The following is a 25,058-nucleotide window of genomic DNA, read 5'->3' on the forward strand; positions in this document are numbered from 1 at the left end:
GCATTAAATCCAACAAAATGGATTCCCAGGGTGAATTTCTGACCATCCTACCATAATTCACCAGCATCACTGACTGTACCAATCTCTCCCTTCGTTAGGAACAGCGCGACAACCTTTTGAATAGATATATTTTTGGGGCACATCGTGACTGGACCTTCTGCTCTCTTTTTAGAACAGTAAAAGCCCTTCACTCCTTCTCCTTGATACCAAATTATCTACAGCGTTCCCATCTAAAAGCGGTGTGTCGCTGTTGAGGTTATCAGTTCTATACCCGCGATGACTGTCACCATCCTGGCCTCCATTTACCAACTGCTATAGTGTCTGTCCCTTTTAGTTCTAACAATCTTGAAACCTCATAAAGTCTTCCATCCAGTTCGCCAGATAAACACTCAAATCATTTACATTTGTATGCATTTTATGTTTATGGCAACAATTTTATGTTTATGGCAACAATTTGAGTTTTTTAGATCTCCTAGAAGAAGGATTTGCCCATTCTTTTTGTATGAACCTCGGATAATTTTGAAGTATCCTAGCATTATTTACACTACCTTAAATCCTCTGCCACCAACTCTTTGGTATGGAGACAGCAGGGCGTTTTCCATTATAGTCTGGCATTCTTTTGGCTTTGGAAGAACGAATGATGAGCTCAGTCAACTGCACAAGGCACTCTTCCTCCTCTTCAACCTTTATTTGGTGCACCTTAATTGCAAAGTCTCAATAGTGTGTAAAGTTGAATGCATTGAGCACCCTTAAGCACATTGCATATGTGTGTTCGAATCAACCTGATTATTGCACTATTGTGGAACATATTGAAGTACTTAGCACTTTGAAATGTGGAAAATCACCAAAAAGCATCCTCTTGAGTCAAACAATCCCATGCAGGTGATTGCACTGCTTGGAAAGTGAAAGCGCGCACGGCGCCCTGAATGTAAGAACTGCACGTTGTGACTGCAGTATGGCAAAACCCATTAAAGAAAATAGTGCTTAAAGACTAAATAAAACATACTGTGTCGCAACAGAAGTAAAAGGGCCAGTCGCCATAGGAGGTTTCTAATGAAGGCAAGGCGGTACTAAGGAGAGACTAACAAAGCGATTAAGGAATCAGAAGCCAGCATTTGCGAAGGGCAACGAAACAAGCCAATGAAAAATATGGGCAGAGAGTGGGCGGAACTTCAAATCCATAACTCAGTACAGCATGCCTTGCAGAACAGTGCATGTGCACTGCCTATAAGCGCGAACTAATAAATGAGTTCACACATTGGATTGGCATTGATATTAGCTTTTGTATATTTTCTTCTTTTTTTGAGGGGTTGGGGGGTGGACCAGTCCTACACAGCCCTCCCTCCTCCTCCCACCCGCAGGCCAGCTTCATAAACGAGTCCGTGTTGCAAGAGTCTCCTCAGCCTCATGGTGCATCGGCCTTGTGTTGACCGTCAGCATCTTAAGCATCGATTGTCTCTCCAACGTCATAGTCTCTAGGTCAGGCCGCTCGCCAACAGGAGTGCCCCTGGACCATTACCAATAGAGACATCGGCGCACAGCGCAAACCTGGGGACTGGACTGCCATCCTTCTGCGGAAGTTTCAGTAATTCTCAGCACTCTGCAGGCCTCTGTGACGGATCGGATTTGGTGGAGCTTGCTCTCATAGCGGAAGATGATCCGAAAAGGGTGGCCCCAGGAGTACATTATACCAGTTTCACTTAGGTGAGCAGTAATAGGGCGGAAATCTCGATGTTTCTGAGGTGTAGTAGATGCCAGGTCTTTGTACAACACAGGTGTGTGCCCTCTGAATTGAATCGGGTTGGTCTCTTGAGCTTTGCACAGTATACTCTCCTTCAGTAGAAAATCGTGGCGACACATTGGGATGTCTGCAGGAGGGGCTTTCACTGGTTTCGGTGTTCTCACCGAATGTACCCTACCCAATCATCTCATTTTTGTACCCTGAATTCCTTCCAGCAGGGGCGGCTCTATGCTTATGGCGGCCCTGGGCAGGGAGCGTAGGTAGGGGGCCCCGGAAAAGGGGGTCCAGGCGGGGCGGAGCGCGGAGGCCAGTGAAGAGGGGGGGTCAGGGTGTTTGAAAGTGGAACAGAGCCGGAGGCCGCCAAATCCCTGCCAGGGGCCGCCACGCAAATATGTATCCATCCTCCAAGGATTATTATTTTAAGGATATATATATATATGCGTGGTGGCCCCTGGGTTTGGTGGCCCTGTGCAGGTGCACAGCTTGCACATGCCTAAGGCCGCCCCTGCAAGTTCCAGTTGACAAAGTATGGGTAAACAATTCACACATTCTTCACTTTTCTGTGACAGAAAACTTCAGGTAAATGCGAACGATTCCTACCATGCAATGTGCTCACACGTGTTCCAAAAATAACAGTATCCCGTGTGTGGGTAATCCTATTGCAAGCGAAGGGAATAGGCAAAAATTGTGACCACACAAAGCCCACAATGACATAATATTCACATTTCACGGTCACAGCTTTAGCCTGTTGTCATTTGCAATACAGTAGGCCCAACCACACGATGGCCTGTTTTTTGGTACAACTGCAGTAACACTGGATCGGGGGTGGTTTGCTGCATTCCACAAATTCCAAAACTTTCTGTCACTTTAATATGAAGATTTTTTTTTGTTAAACATTTGACGTGTTCAGGGAACTGTGCTTAAAAAGCGGCGGCTTATATGAAAGTCTTAAAACCCAGTGCTCCTCCAGGATCGAATGTTCAGAAATATCTGGATTTGATAGGTTTCCCTAGGTGCTGGAAGACAGACGGCCCAGATATTTGTGCCTCTGATGAAGCAAGTAGCTAGACTGTGTTTAGTGTTTTTCTTAGGCTAAGAGGAAATAGCAACATAATCCAGCTTCTTCTAGGGACATAAATGACAGTGTCTGCAAAAGATGTATTACATTGTCATGCTTCAGGAAAGGAGTTCAGTACTTTCACTGCACTGATGTGGCATCAGCTGATTTTATTGGTGTTTTGGTAATAAGAAATACCATTCTGGCTGACTAAAATACGTTTGGCTGTAGCAGCTTCTGTATGTTTTGTTATCAGTAGCAGTGCACTGACTGATAAAGTAACTAGTTTCAAAGTGTCTCAGCAGCTCCCCTTTGATTCCCCGTTTGAGACAGTTAGTATTACATTTGACCGTACACGTATCTAATGAAATGTAAGTACTATGATGCTTTGCTTGGTTTGTAGAATGTTTTTATAAAATTACAAAAGGAAACACTTCGCAAAGGAGAAAAACCAAACTATATGAAAGTATCAAGTATGCAAACCCCAACTATGTGTTTAGGGTTGAATCATTTTTATTAGATGTGCAAAAATGGAATCGAAGCTGTTCAAATTAGAGATAAAAACGGGTCACTAGCTCTCTCTCGGTCATAGTCCCAAGCAGGGCCCGCTTTGACGCGTGTGGCACCCAGCCACCACCCCAAAAAAAACTCCTCCACGAATTACCTCACTACCACGCTCCACCAGGGCCCCTCATTTCTCCATAAGCCCTCTCACATGCATTTCAATTGTTTTATCGCTACTCATACCACTGTAGGGTGTCAGAACTATTTACATCACACACACACCTACTCTATGTAGTTTGCATGCAGCTCTTTGATGACAGTTCATAGGTCCCTTTGCTATACTAGGGTTGTAACTTATGAAGTGCAAGTAACAAAAAGATCTGTGATAAAACCAGTAACCTAAAATACAGTTCAGTGATTTGCGTTCTTTGCAGCAGTCGTATTAACTCTCTGAGCTACTGTAGCATGAGTGGAACCTGCCACTAGACAAAACTATGATCTTGCTCCAGCAGAACCCTTAATCACCACTGTTATCCTGACATTTTTATTGTTGCATGAAAACTTCTGGACACACAAGGAACTCTGCAGCGAGGGCTTTTTAATTGGCTGTTAGTGGGTGGAATGTTCTAATAGCCTTATAGCCCTGCAGTCTCAGAGTATACTGGTTGTTAAAAGCCCTCTCCCTCTTTATAAAGCAATAACAAGGAGAATGTGGACGGAGCACTGAAACTTTTCAGACACTCACCCCAGTCACAGATCTTGGTTGAACCCTTCATCGTTCTTTAGCTTACTTCGCCACCCCAGTTCAGACCCTGCCATATGCAAATCAGTCTTGACCCTATTCCCATTGTCTCCCCTGGCCCGGAAACAAACATCCTGGGACCGGTTTCGGTGTAACTCCCCTCATCAGCCAGACTAGCTTGAATCCAGTGGCAAAGTGAGCAAGGGATCCATGTCTGGGCATACCCTGCCAACTGAGGGCGAACAAAGCAAACACAAGGAGATGTGGAGAGCATGCGTGGAGAACATGCATAGTCTGACAGCCCCTGTCTGAACGCTGAACCACGGTATTCAGCCCAATCACAACACTGTTAAGGCAGTGTTGTGATTGGTCAGGAGATTCTGGGAGGCTTTGTGCAACATGGCCGGAGTGCAGACAAGAGGACGGAGGAAGAAGAGGCGTCCGCTGGTGGTTGGCTGTAAAAAGGTAAGGGCTTTATATATATATTGTTTCCCCTTCCCTCTGTCCCCCCCCTCCCCGCCCCACCAATCCTGGTCTGTAGCAGCCACTCGGAACCAGATTTGAGTCTTGGCAGGGACGCTCAACATCCTGTGATTCTGGGCAGATCACGTAATCTCCCAGTGCCTTAAAAAATGAATGTGTCAGTTTGTAATGCAACTGATGCTCATGTAAAGCACTCTGATACCTTCTGGTTTAGTTTGCGCTAAATAACCTGTTACACCTCCTTGCCTTGGTGCCTCCTCCCCCCTCTTCCTTCTTTTCATGGTTCCTTCCTATGTCCGAAATGTTATGAATGTACCAGTTTCTGCCAGTTACACCAAAGCCAGAGATTCTGTGAGGAGACTTTTGGTGTTGACTAATAAGCTCACAAATTGTTCCTGTGCGTGGCTATCTGGATAACTACCACAAAGGCACTGACATAATTTTTATCCAGTGCATTTGGCCAACAAAAAAAGATAAACCCTACATGCATTGTTTAATTTGTACTCGTAGCATGCTGGTCGGCCTAACTGGAACTTATTTTATCTTTAAATTGTTTTTATTGAAATTATTATAATCAACCAGTGCCATTGATAAAGGAGCAGAATGGAACTTATTTTAAGGTACAGGATTCCTTCCATTCCTCCTGTTGGTTGCAGACCCTTGTTCCATTCTAAATATTTCCTGGACCAGGGCATGCTCGATGGCCTGTCCCTTAGGCAGAGCCAGGAACAGACACTTTAGCTATCACTTTTCTCTGGCTGCCTTCCATTGGTTGGTGGTCTGATACAGCTGCTGCAGATATGGGGAGGTTGTAACCACTAATCCCCATGGCCTTTTCTCTGCCCTGTGGTGTAGTTCCTATAAAAAGTATACAGAATCTGCGCGTTTAGACAACATACATTGTAGGATTGGTGTCAGACAAACTCTGATCACCCCACCAGGTATGTTGGCCTTTTGTACCAACTAGCTCACAGTGCCACTAGAATCTCCTCTTACCCTAGAAAATGTCACCACTGTAAAAAAAATATAATAATAAAATCATTCAAGTAACTGAAAACCCTTTTACACCCCTTCCACCCTGCCTCCCTGCATGACAAACTTAAAATTACCCACCCCCTCAACTTTGCAGAGCGCCTTTCGCCCCAACACATGTAACTTACTCTAGGGGACTGTGAACCCACCTTAATGTCACCCAACCACCCCTCTGAGATTGCAAGAAATATCTGTTACGGTCTAGTCTCTGCTCGCTCTTGCAGTTGAGTTCCTACTATTCATGGAGGATAGCCTCTGCATGGGGCAGGGGAGCAGGCACTCCACCCGCTCCATGCCCCAGTTTGACTGTACACCAATGAAGGTAATCGCTGCCTCCATCTCGTAGGGATGTCATACAATGTCACCTCTGAGAGATCCCAAGGGTGTCCTATTCGCTGGCTCACCACCAATGCATTCCTCTTCCGCTGGGTACTGCTGCACTTCCTGGGTACAGGGTTCTGCCATCATTTGTTTGCTCTGGCGTGGGCGATATCTTGTGTCTTTGATCACTCGTCATCCCTCAAGCCAATACCAGACTCCTTCCGGAGAGTCAAAATACCAGGTTTTTCCTTCTGCCACCACTCGCAGTTTTGCATGGTTGAGCATTGCATAATTCAGTTCACGCTCCCGCAAGGCTTTCTTGACTTCGAGAAAGGAGCGCAGTAGTTTTTGTACTCGGAGAGTAAAATCTGGGAAGAAGGTAATAGTACCATTATCCCATTTGAGCACTGGCACACTTCGTGCCATCTGCCGGACGACGTTGCAGTAGTTGAAAATACAGACCACGAGGGGGTGCACACAGTCTTGCCGGCATACCAGGCACGCAACCGCTCCACTGAGAAGTAGTTCGAAAGTCTGCATGGCTGTAAATGTTTGAGTATAAGGTCCCACATGAACAAGTCTACCGCCGGACCCTCTGCCCATTCCGGGACTCCAACTATGCGGACATTATTCCGGAGTGACTGCCCCTCTAAGTCTTCCAACCTGGCTTCGAAGGCACCTGCTGGCACATAGTTCCATCTTGTGTGCCTTGGTGTCTTAGTCTCTGCCTTCAGTATGCTTAACAATTCTTTAGCCTCCTTGACATGTGAGCCCAAGTGCCGTAGGTCTGCGTGCATCAATGTAACTTTGGTAGAGACTGAGTCTATTTTGCACTCTAAAGCTTTCCTAATGCCCTGTATCACCTCCATTACATCTTGTAGAGTAGTGGTCTCCTCAGCCATAGTGGCCACCTTGGACAGAAGTTGCTGACCCTCCATTGTTGCAATAGACACAGAGGTTTTGGGCTGTGCATACTTGCCCATCCTGGTCTGATGAGCCGTGCGGGTCCCTTTGTCGCCGGTCATTACTGTCTTTGCTACCTGTGATGCCACCTGTCTGGCCTCACTGTGTTAGGGGCACAGGGGGCGTTAGTAGTCACCGCCGCCTGCCAGAGGATGCTGAAATGAGCCTCTTTGACCTGTCTGGTTTCTTTTTGCCTCCCCGCGCATCTCTAGTCAGTTACTTCACATCTTCAACCTCCCCAGGTATCATTTACTCTTGTACGGCATACAATGATACTTCCTCACACCGCCAGCTGTTCCTAAAGGGGAAATCGGGGTGAACTGCACACGTGCACTGTTGACGTAGAAACAGCCTCCCCGAGTTTAGGAATGTCACAGCCAGGTCTCCCCACCTGGTCACCAGGTCTGCAACAGGTAGTGTTGTTACCCAGTCAAAGAGGTCCAGAGCAGGTGCAAAGTCTATTGCGGCTAGTCAGCACAGCTGCAGCCATTTGGAGAAAGGAAGTGCATAGAGCCCCTGGGCACATCATGAGGCCCATCTGCACCTTCCTCACCTCCGTGCTTCAGTCTCAGGCATCGCCACAGTCTCCGTGCACTTGCACCACACCACTTCAGGGACCCCTGCGGGTGCTGGACTTTCAGGCATCTCAGCTTCTGGAGCTGATCACAATCCTCCTCCCAGCAACTGGCCCGATCCAGGCCCTCAGCCACTCACTCACTGTGTATAGTATTCAGGTGCTGCTCCACAGCTCTCATATTAGTGAGCTGCCTATGCCACATTCCCCACCCGCAGTCGGCCCACAGCTGTGTATGTTGCTTGGCCCCGCGCTGCTTTGCTCTCCCTCCGCTCGCTGTCTCCCCATGACTCGGGCTACATCAGTCTGGGGTCTCATGCCACCTTGCAGGCCTTTTTGCCAGTCGCTGTGTCAGAATAATGAAGAGCTGATTTGGAGACACTGTTTGTTTTCCCACAGCCACAGGAACACTCTCCCACTACTTTTGTTGATGGCTAGCAGCGATTTTTAGAGTATGTCAGGGAATTATAATAGTAGGTGACAGGAGCCTCTTTAGGAAGTGGCCATCTCATTTGGCGACTGACCACGCACTGATGAATTGTATAAACTTGTCTTTGTGGAATCACCTAAATAAAGGCAGGTTTATCACCCCCATGTAAGTTCTGGGGGTTGCCTGTATCAATCTTCTAGTAACTAGTCCAATTAGCGCGGGGACATGCCGGTTGGCAAAACCAGGCACTCTAGAAATGAATACAATAAAATAAATAAACTTGTCCCTTGTGAATATTTCTTTTTAGTTCCTCTGGATAACTGCTTGCCACAAAGTGTGCACTTGACATATTTGGCGGATACCTTCTTTTCCCCAGAAGGTATAGTAAAGTGCTTCAATACATAACTTTCTTTTGTTGTGTCTTCTTCTTCATCCTCAAGACGTTGGGGATCCTCATCTTGGATGGATGATGTAGGTCCACTCATTGTCAAAAGCACAGCACTGCTGCTTCTCAATCCTCCTTCTAAAGACTTTACTGGAAACATAACTGCCTTTCAGTGTGGTTTTTCATGTGGAAGGGTGGGTTAGTAATGTATCCAATCAGAAGGCAAGGTTTTTATGTGTTTCTGCATGAATTCGCAAATCCGGTCCCGTAAATTTGCAGATTTGTGAAATTGGTAACCTGGGTCATTTATTTTAAGTGCAGATAGAAAGTGCTTTTCTATATGCTTGTAAATATGTTCACACTGATGTGATTAATGATAGTGGAGGGGTGTACATATATGCAGTGATTTCTAACAGTAACGAGCATTGGCATAGCCAATAGGTCTCGCCTTTGAGACCTTTTAAGTGTTCGGTTATCCAGCACAATATCCTTGGTGCAACAACATCAACTGTTGCATGGCTAAACACTTATAAGGTCCCTAAGGCGAGACCTATTGGCTATGCCAATGCTTGTTGTAGTAATGTCGAGGGGTGTGGGGGGCGAGATGGAGGACAACAACAAAGAGGGAGGGAGGGGGGGGAGGGATAGGGAGTGCTATTTAATTTATGAGTCCCAGGGCACTATTTGCAAAAAGATTCTGAATGCCATGTTGATGCAACACTGTAAGGAACATAATGACACTGAAAGTGACATTTCTTGTAGTGTATTAAAACATACTGCTGAAATGAGCCTTCTGCAGTTTGAAGCTATGATGATTCATAAATTAAGGATGATAGAGCCTAGCCTAAATGAAATGTCGGAGAGAAATAACATATGAGGAAGTCACCAAATTCTCAAGAGCTAACATTGGTGTATAACCATAAATCCAAGGAATCCATATGCTGAAAATATCGCTCTTCATAAAACTCCAATAGACAAAGATGACCCATGGGATGGAATCCCAAACTGAAAAAAACAAGTAAAATTAAGACCAAGCTCTTTTTAAAAGTGTCACAACTCTGCAACAGAACATATGATCATTTTCCCAGAATTCAAACTGATTGGCAAAACAACACAGCTGTACCAAATATTCCAACTTGGGAAAAACGAAAATTGTACCATGGAATGTTATGGCAACAAAATCTGAACAAAACAAATTGGTATAAAGTAGATGGTAAATCCTCAGATCTACGAGTGCATTCAATACATGACTATCTCCCAGAAGCTCTTTGAGATCACATGACCATGTTAAACGTATACCGGAGGATCGAAAAAGCCGTGTTTAAGGCGTCAAAAGAAGGAAGCGTATCTCCTGAGTTGATGCAGCTGTAATAAAGGCACCGTGGATAAGTAACTGAAAGGAAAATGTGAAAAAACTAAGAAATGCAGGCGCCAACTGTGTGCAATGTTTAAAGACCCAGAAGGATAGGGCACATAGCAGCGGCATTACCTTGAAAATAGAAATACAAAAACTCACAAATAAGCTAACGAGGTATGAGTAAACAAAAGGTACTTAAAAGCAACCACAATCATTTGAACTGGCATATATTTCTCTTTGTTTAGTTGCCACAGTTTATGTAACAACAAGCATGTGAGTGATGCGTGCGCGTGCGCCACAGCCAGACATCTGTTTTGAATTATCGCGCACACGTCTGGGTACGATAATTCAAAACAAATGCTGCCTGTGCGGGTAACTGCAAGCAATAGGCCGTGGGCGAAGCAAAGGCGGGTCATGCACCCACCTTTGCCTAATTGTGTGCTGTCTTTCTTCGAAAGATGCACACAAAGGCCAATAGGCTGTCAACCCCAAAAAAAAACACACGCACAAGTGTGTGAAAAGTTGTGGTGAGCTCCAAGAGGTCGTTTTCCTATTGAAGCGCATGCGCGCTGCTATAGGCTCGACCTAAAAACCATAAAGTAGAAGCCCGTTTATAGTTCTGGACCCGCGAAAGTACAACGGTTTCCCAAAATGTATTTTTTAAATAAAATAACATTTGTTTAATTACGTTAAAAAAAGTCATTAACTTTACATTGAGTACATATGTGACTGCTGTATTTTAAAACATAAAATGTTTATTAGTAAAAAAAATCTACAGTATTAAAAAACGTAATAAAAAATAAATAAATACAAAAATTGTAATACACTTAGTATTAAAAATAAACCCTATAAATTTACTGAAAAAGTAAACATTAGAAGGTTAATATTTTAAAAATGCATTTGATAAACTTTAGAAATTCGCTGAAAAAAACAAAGGTTACAGAGACGTTAAAATTAGGCTCAGATTTCACTTGTACAAAACCAGAGAAATCCACCAGTTATAGTTACCTTACCTAACTAGAGCTTACGCCTACGCAATGCACTGCTTAGGACTTCACATATTACATCACTCATGACATGGTCAATGACATCCCTCACCATGTCATGAATGATGTAATATGTTAGGTCACAAGCAGTACATTGCGGGGGCATAAGGTATAGTTAGCTCAGGTAACTATAACTGGTGAATTTTCATGGTTTTGTACAAGTGAAATCTGAGCCTAAGTATAACGTCCCTGTAACTTTTGTTTTCTTCAGTGAATATATGTGTGAGTGTACACATACACACACACACACTCCCCCCACCTACTTCCCATGTATTGTAAAGGCACTCCATGTTTAAGAGATAATTTTAAATGATGTTACCCATTTTTAGGAGAGTCATGCAGTGCTTAGCTTGAGCAGGTGATTGCTGGTGCCCCCCCACCCAACACTTATTTTTCCGCATCAGATATTAACCGTGAGCGACCCTGCGGAAGAGAACAACTTGAAAAAGGTGAATTCAATACTACTCCGCAATGGTTTTCTATTGTTCACACCTATTTTTAACACCCCTAGAGCAGGGCTTTGGACACAGGCACTCATTTTTAGGTCTTGTCTAGGCAGCGCGCATGCGCTGCTCTAGGAGAGGACCATTAGAAATTGGTCACCTCTTTTCAGGCACTCGTGCTTGTGCTGCCATCCACCTTGCGGGAGCGAGCAGCGGCACACAAGCGAATTGAAAATAGATGGCCTGCGCACCGCTGCTCGCTCCCGCAAGGTGGATGCCAGCACAAGCATAAGTGCTTGAAAACAGCTGTTTTCATTTGGCCGTATGTTTGTAATTAGGGACAAGCGCGCACATGTTAGCCTGCTCGTGGTCGCCTTGCCGGCGCACTTTCACTTTCGTTCGCCGCTCCTTGCTTCACTGCGCTCAGCTCTAGTCCTCGCTGGGCTCGCGCTGCCCTGTGCTCCATTCACCTAGTTTTCTATGTTTCCTACTCGTGTTTGACCAACCCTCATCAGGAGCGCTCATATTTTCTCACTTGCTCAGAGAGTTCTGTTGAACAGACCTGTAAGTCTTGCTCTTATCTAGCTACTTTGTATGACTTTAAAGTAAGAGGATTTCATGGTGTGGTTTGCCCATCCCCCTATCCTGCTTTGCTTTGAGCCATCTTCCCCCACCAACAAGGCTGCTTGTTTTAATTACTGTCACTCACCACAACCAGCCTCCGATGCACCCTTTGCTTTTCCAAGTCTGCTGTAAAGAGACATAAGCCAACAAGCGATTCTGTTGCAAAAGCCCCAGACTGCTTCTGTGTGCAAGACGCCATAGTCTGCTCGCCACAGCTTCCTTCGACAAGCGTGTAAATTGCAGGGCGGTGGCAGTCCTCCCCCCAAACCAACAATCTGAGTAGTCATTGTATGCTTTTCTCTAGTCCAGCACCCTCCAACTCCTCATTACTCCTGTACCATGCACTTCTGTGCACTCCTCTGCCTAACGCTGCACAATGCTTTCTCGCCTGTGTGACTGTCCCTGGCCTGTATTGCTGTCCCTGCAGTGGCCACATATGAATATCACGACCCACACACACACACACGCGCTTGCAGAACCAACACAAAACACATCACTGTGATAGAAGACCACACATGCACACACAGACATAGACGTACAAGCACACACTCATCACTCTTCTGGGGGCATTCATGCACATATCACTGTGGAAGGCACACAAACAGCACAGGTACATACACAAATCACTACATGAAGCGCACAGTCCTCTGCTGGACGCAGTGGCGCCATTTCCAGGGAGGGCAGAAGGAGCTCAGGTGACAGCACGGGCTCTGAGGGGCAGCCTGTAGTATTGGCTCGGGGGTGTCGGCTGTAACTGCATGGCAGCAGTGATTTCAGCTCTGTGGGTTACCTCACAGCAAGTAAAAAGCTAGGAAGGTTGCAACCTACTACGGATAGCACAGCACTGCTCTCTGTACTGCAACCCACTGTGTTGCTGTCCATATCATTTGTCTTCTATCAGTTTGTTCCTCAGCCATTCAGATACCGGTACTCCTAGGCCATAGCCATGCAGCTGTCTTTTTGTGCCCTACTACTTCTGTCTGTAGTTGTGTTGCTCTATGTATGTGCCCTGTTTCTGTCAGTGCTTGCACAGCTCTCTCAATGTTCACTTATTGCTGTTGGTATGTACCTTGCTACTATCTGTATTTGTTGTGTTGCTCTGTGTGTGTGCCCTGTAGCAGCCTATTTGTGCTCTGCTTTTTTTCTTTACTTGTTGTGCTGCAATCTGTATGTGTTCTGCAGTGGTCTTGGTGTGCCCTGCTGGTGTTTATATATGCCCTGTTGGTGTCTTTATGGTCCCTGCAGCTCTCTTTATGTGCATTGCATCTCTCTGCATGTGCCCTTCAGCTGTCTGTATTTGTTGTGTTGCTCTCTGTGTGTGCCACGCAGCCGTCTGTATGTGCCCTCCTGCTCTCTGTATTTGCTGTGTTGCTCTCTGCATGTTACATGCTGATTCTTGTATTTGTTGTGGTGCTCCCTGTGTGTAATCTGCTGTTATCTGTATTTGTTATCTTACGTTCGGTGTGTGACCTCCTGCTATCTGTATTTCTTATGTTACTATCTGTATGCGTCCTGCTGCTGTCTGTAGGTGCCCTGCTGAGGTCTGTATTTATTGTGTTGCACTTTATATGCTTATGCAGCAATCTCTGTGTTCTATCCAGCTATCTGTATATGCACGGATTGGTGTCAGTACAACGCGGATTTTTACGTCGCATTCCGTTACAACGGAATTTTTACAACGCAGGATCCATTACAACGGATGCCATTACAACGCATGGCATTACATAGCAGATGGTATTACAACGCATGGCATTACATCGTAAGTATAGGTAAGTATACCTTTTTAAAAAAATGTTATTAAGTTAATTTAATTAATTTAATTTAATTAATTTAAATAAAATACATTTTAAAATAGCCATTAATTTAATTTAATAAAATAATATCTATTTAATAATTGTAATTTCAATAAAAAAATGGGAATAATTTAATTTAATTAAAATAATAAAATTAACTTAATGTACATATTTTTATAATTGATATTAAATTAAATTAATTGAAATAATTTATTTAATTTAATTAATTTAATTTAAAAATGTAATTAATGAAATAAAATTTATTTAATTTATTAAATATATTTTAATTAATTTAAAAATTGTAAATATAATTTAATTAACCCAAAACACAAACCCCTGTACCCCAAAACCCAAACCCTGCCCTAAAACCTAAAAACACCCCTGTACCCCAAAACCCAAACCCTGCCCTAAAACCTAAAAACACCCCTGTACCCCAAAACCCAAACCCTGCCCCAAAACCTAAAAACACCCCTGTACCCCAAAACCCAAACCTTGCCCTAAAACCTAAAAACACCCCTGTACCCCAAAACCCTGCCCTAAAACCTAAAAACACCCCTGTACCCCAAAACCCAAACCCTTCCCTAAAACCTAAAAACACCCCTGTACCCCAAAACCCAAACCTTGCCCTAAAACCTAAAAACACCCCTGTACCCCAAAACCCAAAACCCTGCCCTAAAACCTAAAAACACCCCTGTACCCCAAAACCCAAAACCCTGCCCTAAAACCTAAAAACACCCCTGTACCCCAAAACCCAAACCCTGCCCAAAAACCTAAAAACACCCCTGTACCCCAAAACCCAAACCCTGCCCTAAAACCTAAAAACACCCCTGTACCCCAAAACCCAAAACCCTGCCCTAAAACCTAAAAACACCCCTGTACCCCAAAACCCAAAACCCTGCCCTAAAACCTAAAAACACCCCTGTACCCCAAAACCCAAACCCTGCCCTAAAACCACCCCTGTACCCCAAAACCCAAAACCCTGCCCTAAAACCTAAAAACACTCCTGTACCCCAAAACCCAAAACCCTGCCCTAAAACCTAAAAACACCCCTGTACCCCAAAACCCTGCCCTAAAACCTAAAAACACCCCTGTACCCCAAAACCCAAAACCCTGCCCTAAAACCCAAAAACACCCCTGTACCCCAAAACCCAAACCCTGCCCTAAAACCTAAAAACACCCCTGTACCCCAAAACCCAAACCCTGCCCTAAAACCTAAAAACACCCCTGTACCCCAAAACCCAAAACCCTGCCCTAAAACCTAAAAACACCCCTGTACCCCAAAACCCAAACCCTGCCCTAAAACCTAAAAATACCCAAACACCCCAAAACATATACCTCAGTACCCAAAAACATATACTCCTATACTCATACTTATTTAAAAAATTACTTAAATTAATATATTTAATTTATAATATTTAAAAACATAAATAAATATTTGTATTTATTTTTATTTATAATTAATAATAATTAAATCAATTAAATAATATTAAATAAAATAAAATTATATACTTACCAATACTTACGATGTAATGGTATGCGTTGTAATACCATCTGCTATGTAATGCCATGCGTTGTAATGGCATCCGTTGTAATGGATCCTGCGTTGTAAAATTCTGTTGTAACGGAATGCGACGTAAAAGTTGCGTTGTAAGTGATACACACCGTATATGCACACTGCTCTTTTCTGAATTTGTTATGATGCACCTCCTCTCCCCCTCCCTCCGCTTCCACTCCCACCTTCACTCCCTCCTCCCTCCACCTCCAACTCCACTCTCCCACCTTCACTCCACCCTCACTCCCAACACCTCCCTCACTCACTCACCCCCTCCCTCCACTCCCCCCTCCCCACCCACTCCCTCCCTACACCGCCACTCCCCCCTCATCCCATCCCCTCCCTAGCTACACCTCCACTCCTGTCCTCCCCTCCCTACACCTCCCCTCCCCCCACCTCCCCTCCCCCCACTGTCCTCTTCCTTGCATAAACAACAAAACTAGAACACATTGTTTGTGTAAATTCTAGTTTTTATTAGGATACTTCAGTTGTATATAATGTTTTCTATGTTATATATATCGTGTCAAATGGTTATAACACGTTTTAAATTATAACTTATAACTTTTAAACATGCTGCACAACATTCACAATACTCTGCAACACATGTTATAAACGTTAACAAAGCCAATAGCTCTCTAATCACTTATAAGGCCCCAAAGGTGAGACCTATTGGCTATGCCAAAGTTTTTTTTACATACAGAGCAGTGCCAGAGTGGGCTTGCTCGTGTTCTCACTTGCTCCAGTTCAGGTTTGGCTCTTGTCCATGTATGCATCTGGTGACACCAGTGGTAGGGGTGGGCAGCACCAGTGATCGAAGTGAGCATTGCTAGTGGAGTAAGTGGACAGGGTCCTCGTGAGAAAAACCTCGGACACTTAGTTGGTTTTTTTTGTGTGCTAATTAACCAATTGCTACATAGCATTCACAAACTGCCCGCATATTTATTTTAATGGTATCTAAATCCAGGCTATTGTAGAAGCAACAGATAATTTCTGTGGCGGGTTATGAGTAATGGGGCAATCGATCGAAGAGTGCCCTCAATTTCTTCGCATATACGTTGACACCCAAGACATTTTTTATTTAGCTCCTATGTTTCATTTTACCTAGTACAGTAGGAACATTTCCTTGCAACTCTAGAAGCAATTCACATCATATTGAAGTGTTCAAGTGTTAACATCAATCAAAAGGCAGAAACCATTGATGTACAACTATGTGGCATGGTTTAGAATCTGTCTATGGCTGGGAGTGCCTCGGCAGACACAATACAGTACACCTTTTTGTTACTTATTTGTTAGGCTTCGGGTCCAGCTGCTTGACAGCATTACTTCCATGTGTGGTAATCCATGCCTGAACCTCTCACAAGCAACCCTAACATTAATGTGTAAGTAAAGTAGCCCTCGTACCAAGCTGTCCAATCATCTCATCACACTGCTTCAATGTTAAAGGTAACAGGCAGACTGTACTATATTGACATATTTTGCCACATTGGCCCTGCATAAATACACAGTTACCTCCCCAGCTCTCTCCTGTATTGAAAGCCTCCTGGCTTGCTCTCTGTTGTGTTTTGCGAGCTGGTTCAGTTTCATATAAATGCTTGTTTCGCTTCTTATAGAAAACAAATGTTTCTTTACGCCTTCTCTGTTGGCGGAAACCAGATGCTTTTCATCCATAGAAGTGTTGCCAGCCGGGGATTAGAGGAATTAACTGTGTTAGGCTTTATCTTCCTCTTCGCCCCCACAGGCTTGGTGGCTTTGACACCTTTTTAGGTCTCTTTTGAACAATATACAAATAATTTGGGCGTTGGAGTATTTCTCTCGTTTCATCATGCTCTTAGCTGATACTTGCATTATTCAGCCTCCCAGGGAGGACTTCCATTGTAATGCATAAGACACTCGAGGGACTGACTGTGTATATCTCAAAAGTTCAAAGAACGATCTTGCTTTCAAATCTCTATCGCGCACGTGGATTCTAAACATAAAGCAATCGTTTTTGCACAGCAGCACATGAAATGAAGACATGTTTTGTTTAATTGACAGACCTCAAATTGCTGCTTCATTGTTCCCCTCTCTGTGTTTAGGTCTCGCCTAGCGATGCAGCGCATGCGTTGCTCGCCTTGGCGAGACCTATAGTCGCTGCTTTCTGTGCCGAAGGGAGACAGGAGGTGGCACCCGCGGACAGGAGTGTGCACTCACAGACAGGAGATGTGCACTCCGTGCGCGTGCACATCTCCTGTCCCGCGTGAACACAGCGCGCGCACGGCCGCTTTCACTTTCCCTCCCTCCCCTTCAAAACATGAACTCTGACATTCCACGGCCACGGCTTGAGGTATGCATTTACCAACCTTGTTTCTCTCCTTTCAGTGAAGAGCCTGTCGTCGTTTTTTTGCTTTTTGTTTAGGTGGGGTCTCCGAACTCTGAATGGTGTCATCTGGGCCATGAAAAATCACTTCCAGATCAGTGCAGATTGCGCCCCGGCCCCAGACAGCGAGCTTTGCCGCCTTGACAAAGAGCGCGTCACCACCCGCCCAGCCGGAGCTCCCGGCAGCGCCGCGGATAGAGGCCTGATTTATGGTGGGCACAGGGGGGATTCACTGATAGGCCTCAGCACGTGCACGTGCCTCAAAACGTAAACATGCTCACAGCGGCCAAAAAGGGTCCTAACAAAGACTAACTCGACTCTGCTTTGGCGTAACCTCTCCGTATGAAAGTTTTCAGAAGAGTATTTTTAAATAAACGTGCAGTTCCAAGAGATGTTTTGTGATATTTTTATTTTCCATTTTGAGTAGCTTATTTTTTTCGGCAACAATGTGAATTAATATATGCTGTTTTTTAACTAGCTGCCCTGTGAATATTGACTGTTGTGTCTTTTCATAGATGTTTTGGCTCTATCACCATAGTAATGTCTACTTATCAGATGTACAGTCAGCTGTGGGTGCTTACAAACAAAAACACTGCTCAGTAGGATTTCGATGACAGTGTGCATGTGATAGGCGAGTTTTTCACATGATTCCATCAAGGTAAAATTATTTGAGTCCTTTTTTCCCTTCTCTAAGTCGCTGTACGCTAATATATCACCTAAACTAGAGAGAACCAGGACTACTGTATCCAGAATGCACTGATGAATTTCAAGCTAAAGAACATGGTGTCCCTGATGTGACAGTCTCATAGGTATAATCTTCTCCCAGCTTTGTACTCCCAATAGTTCTCTCCTAGGCCTAGAGTATCCAATGTTGACTGACAAGGATCCATATCTCCCTATCAGGATATCCACATGAGAGCATCTAAAGCAGGGTTCTCCAAAGTCAGTCCTGGAGGGCCGGATCTATACCAGATTTTAGGATAACTTCATTTATCTAAATGGGGATATGCTAAAAATCTGGCATGGATCTGGCCCTCCTGGACCAAGTTTGGAGACCCCTGATCTAAACAGTAATAGTTTACATAACCCTGGGGTTGATTTGAGGTCCTAGTCAGGATTGTGCTTTCACTATTAATTTGGTGCCTTTATCACCTGGCTGCTCATAGTGGCATGTATGGATTTTCTGAAGACCTATACTAGGATGAACCTAGTTTATGTCCTGCAGAAGTCTCTGGCAACTGTTACTGATCGGCTCCAGAGATCTAGTTGTCTCTTCTTGGGGCACTTTGGTGGAAGTTGAACTTAACAAGGCATCAGATGCTTTCTTAGTCATTCTTTGGATAGGAACTTCCATCAAGTCTGTTTGTGCCCTAATTACATTTTCCTACCCATGTAATATCTCTGCATTAAGTTCCTTGGCTTGAAACTAGTTGGATTTCCTCTCTAAGTGTAACTATTTAATTTGCTTATTTTTCTGTTATACCATGGGGAGGTTTAACAGGCCAATTTTTAATGTTTTCTTTTGAGTAGGAACCTGCCCTGTCTGCAGCTTTCCTTTACCAACAGGCCGTCTGCTTTTGTTTTCAATCGCGTTGCAGTTTCTGTTAAAGGAAGGATCATTTGCAGTTGTTCTGCAGGAGTGACTAAAGGGCATCTTTTCCGACTGACTTTTCTTGAAGTTCTCCTGTCTCTTTCCACAAAAAAGTCTTTGCCATTGGCTTATTTTCGAATACATTATGAGTGCACACTCATCTAAATCAGATATGTATAGATGGTACAATATCTTACAAAAAATTGGCATAAGTTTGGCTTTCAGAGTCCCACTGTACTTTCCTGACCAGCAACTTCACTGTTAGTGCTGAAAGGACAAGCAGGCATGACCCATCCAAACAGAGGATGAAATGTGGATTCCAGGAGTGACTACTTTATCTGGATCACTGAACAATCCGTTCGGTAGACTTCTTAAAACGTTTCACCACTACTTTTATACGGACCGCAGACCAAGTCTGTCTGTGTAACTTTTATTTGCGACTGCCGAGTGGAAGGCAGCGCACACTCCTGAGTTCTGACTTGTCTGGTCATTAGAGCCTCTGTTTCCCCCTCTAGTTGATAGTTTTTTGTGGGCAGTGTGGAGCTGCTGAACTGACTGTTTGAACTGGACTTTTTGACTTCCTAAAAGAGCAAAGCAGTTGTATCTTTTTATACCATATCAGTAGTGTCTGCCTGAAAATGTAATCCTGGAGATTGTAAGTGAAAGTTGAGCAAAGGCTGTCTGCAGAGGCGTGTTTAACTGCTGTCAGTAAGCCTGGCTACTCCCAGTGATAATCGGTGGTCTTGAAGGCTGCTGGATCACATGGAAAGACTTAAAATCTCTGTAGTGTCTGTGACCATCCTCAAATACAAGCCATGGCATAGTTCAAAAACTTAAAAGGAGGCACCTCAGCCGTTGGGATGCTTTAGACAAATATTTAATTGTAACCATAAGTTATATTATGTCCCAGGCACAAATGGAAATTCAGATTTTAACAGGTATGTTTCATTGGTCCAGTATAGATTAATTCTCACATACGTACTTGAGGGACATAGGTTTATTCTGTAGGCATCTCTAACTAAAATATTGAGTCAAGAGCTATGAGTACCTGAGAATTAGTTTCACAGGTCGGGTGTATTTAAGTAAGCATACGCACAGAGCTAATTTTTCTGCAGCTAAACATGGGTATCTTGATGTTCCTCAGGTATGGCTGTTAAGGTTTACCATGGAAAAAACTATGCCTATGGTCCTAGGTGGAGCAGAATTCTTGGCATACAGCATTGACAGTGCCCTGGATACGAATTTGTTACAAACCCATGACTATACCCTCTATACAGCATAATGTATACTGCAGCTGGACATAGGTGTGATTGCATGCTGGGCAAGTGCTATGGTGCTATCAGGTTCTCAGTTTGCCTCACAATCCAGAGCAACATCCTTTTCAAATTCATATTTCAGTCTCACTATACAGTGTTTTGAAAAAGCAAATGTTAGTAGTTGGAAGCTGACATTATGCTTCTTTTTGTAGTTTTTGTCTTAGTGCCAGCGATTTTGGTTTGTCTGTTGAAGACCATAGTGTTGGTAAGCATTACTGGAATAGATCATCGAGACATGCACAAAAGCTACTATAAGTGAGGTCTTTATGTACTGAATTTTCACTCTGTGGGCAGTATCTTTATACTTTATTTTATTTATTAATTTATTTATGTATTTAAACAACGTATAAAGCGCACAAATACCCATAGGTGTCTCTGCGCTATGTGCAGCAGAAGGTAAGGCATAGGATGGAAAGAGCCTGTTACTTGAAGAACTATGTTTTTATTTGTTTCCTAAAAGACAGTAGAGTAGGACTGGCCTTAATCTGTGAGGAAAGAGAGTTCCACAGTTTAGCAATGGCAACTATGAAACGTCTGTTCCTCCTTTGCCCCTTGTGTACTTTTATCTCACTTGCTCTGAACTGTAGTCTGACAAGGGAAAATAAGTGCCTGTCCCCATCAATGAGTGTTGATAGACCCTACCTGCAACAGCTGTCTCAAATTAAGCAGTGTTGTTACCTTGTTCATTTTCTATGTATTGGTCAACCTGCAGGTTTTAAGCTAAACCAGGCTATATCTAATGCCTCAGTGGTGTTCCAATATATAGTGCACCACTTCCCCTATTTCATTTAACTTTTTGTAATGCTTGAGTACGCAGTACCTGTACCTCTCTCCTATTTTTTTGATATTCCCTTGTAAGTGATTGCATTTACATGGAACTACTGTACCAATGTTATTGCCTTCTCCTTGCATATGTGAAGTGCTCCTGATACCTCCGGGTCTAGCCAGCGCTATACAAAACCTTTAAAATAAATAAATAAAATATAATTAAAATTACTCATTTGTAAAGATGGCCGACCATTAAGGGGGTCCTGCCGGGATCGCCATCGGCGTATATCCCCAGAAAAGGCCCCCATCCAGTCACCGCCTATCTGGAACGGAAGGAAACGACCCCATGATCCTGCACAGCTGATGAGAGTCAAGAACAGCATACAGGGCGACACAGCGAGGATTTTATTGAAGACCATGCAATGTGGAGATAAGCCCCTGAGACTTTTCCTGCTGGGTGCCTGCAGATGGCCGCCAGCCCTGCTGCCCCTGTGCACCCTCTCAAGGAGCAGCAACTTGAACATGGACTAACTACAGAGGCTCACAGACGCTGCCTCTCCCGATTTCCTGCATGCCTACGTGAACATGTATCTGTATGTGTTCCATGTAGAGCTAAATAATGAACCACTGCATCTGCACATAGAACACGATGACCACAATGTATCATCCTAGAACGAGTTATCTCTCAAAGGTCATGCAGCCGAGAATGTAATTGTATGATGGCTGGGAATAAGGCGGAACCTGGCCTATCGAAGAGTGTTTGATCCTGATTGGTTCTCTTCATGGGAACCTTGGAGGGTTAATGTTCATTGAAGAGCTGTGCTTTTAATTATGCATTGCTGAGTTAGTTAGACTCAGATGCCATTTCCACTCTCCTCAGAGGAGGCACTTCTTTGCTTCTGCCCAAAAGAGTTAGACTCCTGGGCAAACCCATTCTCGCTTTCCAAACTTAATCTTCATTTGATTGTGCCTTTTAGAGGCGTTCCTTGTTAATAGCTCATATATGACTTCTTTTTATAAATTTCCCAATTTCCTTTAGCTTAGCAAATATGGGAACTTCCCTTTATAGGAAACTTTGACTGCCTTATTTGCTTTAGAACAACTTTAAGCACTTTGTGTTTGTATTTGCTATTTTGAATTGATTTGACATAATCTAACTAATATAGTCATTCTTTGACTACTGATTTTAGACAGCATTAAATTTGTTGATATTGTAACTTAATTAATCTACTAATAAACCTTCGCGATTTCCAAACTACTGCTCTCTGTCATCATTGTGGGACTTAATTCACTTTACTGTCATTGATGTATTGTTGATTTTTTGAGTCATGCCTCAGTCTGGGACTAAAGGTCCATCCACTCGAGTTCGGTTTATACTTATTTGCACCAATGATAGGCACCGTGAAAATCCCATCTCGCTGCAACACAATCTATCTGAGCACATCGAGAATTGGATAGAGGGGGTGCTGAATCTGCCCATTGCTTTTCCTAAATAAAAGTATTCTGGACCTAATGCTAACGCGGATAGCCACCGTTCTTAAAATTTGGTTACAATGCAGATAAGCTCTCCTTTATGTGTGATATAGTTTAAAGATATACTTTTTTATTTCCACCTTTGCGGCCAAGCCCTTCATTGTTTCCACTCTAATGAGGTAACTAAATTGTGATAATTTCTATAGTTTGACATTCATTTATTTAAATACCTTTGTGACTTTAATTCTGTTATTTTCTTCCTGGCCAGCACCGGACAGCCCCCTTTTTGTGTGCTAGTGGGGTGTCTTAGTTAAAATTTCTAATTCAGAAAATTAACTTCCATTGCACAATTTATGTTCTGCTGCAGCAGAGAGAGAAGGAACTTTGATCTTGGCTCTTTTCCTACAAACTTCAAGTACGGAAGATGTTATGAATTAGCCCAAACTGCAATTTGTTGTGCTAAAATATAAACCAATACATTTGAAATAGTTATTGTGAGTACCCAATCGAAACTAAAGAAGCTTAGTAGCTCACAGTTGTAGCATTGTAATTACTGGTGATTTGACCTACCTTTACATTCTACTGCCCAGCGACCCGTTGATTTTGGAAAATATGTTAGCAAATTGTTGACTATACTATAGGTTGCCTTTACAAAAGCTACGTGTGTGTTTGGATTGATTATTAAAGAGAAAAGAAGGGGCTATTTATGAAAGCTATAGATCAAGCTTTATCATTGGCTTGACACTGGTTTGCTCTTCTACCGATGCAAACAGAGTTTACTCAAAAACTAATCTAGAGGAGAGGCATTCTGGAAAAATTGTATACTGGCGAGTTCTCTAATTGATAGTGAAGGGGATATTGAGGGTGAGTCAAACAATTGACAATGTATATTGACATATTGACAACAAGCATTTATTAATATAAATGAACCTATGAACCCTTTGTTTAAAGCTTTTGGAATTTGGACGAAGTGATGCAGTATTCTTCTGCCAAAACTGATGTGGTGTGAAATGTTAGTTCAAGGCAGGAACATTCTCATTATTATATGTTTGAAAGTAAGAAGAAATATGGTTATGCTTAACTCTCTAACATGAAACTTTGAGAATGCTACACAAGGTCTCCTTCATTCCATTGCATTCTCATTACACAGCATATTATTTTCGCCTCAGAGGACTATCTCTGTCAGTTGTACCTAGTTGGGTTTGGTGACTAGAATTAAAAGAAAATAGTTATGTGGTTTGTTGCAGCCTAAAGTCTAGACTTTTGTTTGTAGAGAATAATATATTCCCCTGTCTGATCGTTTGTTGGTTATGAGCTATTTTAAGACTGCACTCTTGAAGTAGTTCAGGGAGAGCATTCAAGATGTGTAACACTGAAGACACATGTTCACTGCATTTTCTCCATATATGTGTTCACTCATCTTATTTTATTTCAGTACATCAGTATGATAGAAATAATGGATTGTATTCTTTCATTGACAGTATTCTGTCTTACTTTCTGTCTAGCTTCATAATGCAGCAACAGTATTGGCAGCAGATCAGCTAAAAAATCACGCAGACCACATGGTTCTAAAGGCATTAAAAATTGCTGGAGCTGAAGGAAACCTGGAGGCTGTGGCAGAATATACATTCAAGCTAGCAGAACAGAAAGAACAACTTGTTGAGGTAGGTTTCCATTTTCAATAAACGTCGGAAGCAGTAATCTTGAGTAAAACCTGTAGTTGAGTTCTAATTCATTTACTGAAAAAGGAGTTGAACAGTTTTAAACTTCTGATACTTAAGGATTTTACAGTTAATCTTTTTTATTTGAATATAACTTCCATGTAGGAGCATACAATGAGCAATTAATTGTCTAAATCTTTAATAAATATGACTATTCAGTTTCTCTGAAAGATTGATCTCCATCGCTGAAGGTGCCTCCTTAGGTATGTCTAGAGAGCGAGAGAGTGTTTGAGAACATGCTTTAAATAAGAAAAATTACATTTTGCCAGGGTTCTGTTTTTCCCTCTTTATTTGTAATGGGGTGGGTTGGTGGAGACTTTCATTACTCTTTTAAGAAGGGATATGCTTGTTTGTCTATTTATGGTGAAATTACATGTTTTTCAAAATTGACTTATCGTGCAATGAGAAAAGGCAAAGAATTATTATGATCTTTTCATGGACAGTCAGCTTCATTTGTGGGTTTCCCATCAAGCAGCTGGACAAGCACGTGTATTAGTTCTTAGGGCCTCATACAGAATTTGGATGAACTGAAAATCCTTCAATTTCTGGAGGAAACTCGAAATACTGAGTAAAATCCACTGAATACATTTCTTCCACAATATTATAGCTGCTGTTGATAGCATCTTACTCATAATTTAGAGGTTCTACGAGAAAATTGAGGATTTTCAGTTCCTTCCAAAATTTAAATGAGGCCGATACTTTGGTCAATTAGCTTCAAGAAATAAAGAATATGTCTCATACGTAAATACACTTCAAACATTTTATCTTTTTGTATAGAGGAATATT

General features: G+C 42.9%; 1 protein-coding gene across 1 annotated transcript in view; it reads left to right on the forward strand.

Moving 5' to 3' along the window:
- The window catches only part of CTNNAL1 (catenin alpha like 1), a 974,420-nt gene that overhangs the window by 607,921 nt on the left and 341,441 nt on the right, over window positions 1-25,058 (forward strand). Inside the window, exon 9 of the mRNA XM_086965342.1 lies at window positions 24,057-24,215. Coding sequence (XP_086821468.1) covers window positions 24,057-24,215 — 159 coding nt within the window. The remainder of the gene's footprint in view (window positions 1-24,056; window positions 24,216-25,058) is intronic.

This window comes from Lissotriton vulgaris, chromosome 4_1 (assembly GCF_964263255.1).
Source record: "Lissotriton vulgaris chromosome 4_1, aLisVul1.2, whole genome shotgun sequence".
NCBI lineage: Eukaryota > Metazoa > Chordata > Amphibia > Caudata > Salamandridae > Lissotriton > Lissotriton vulgaris.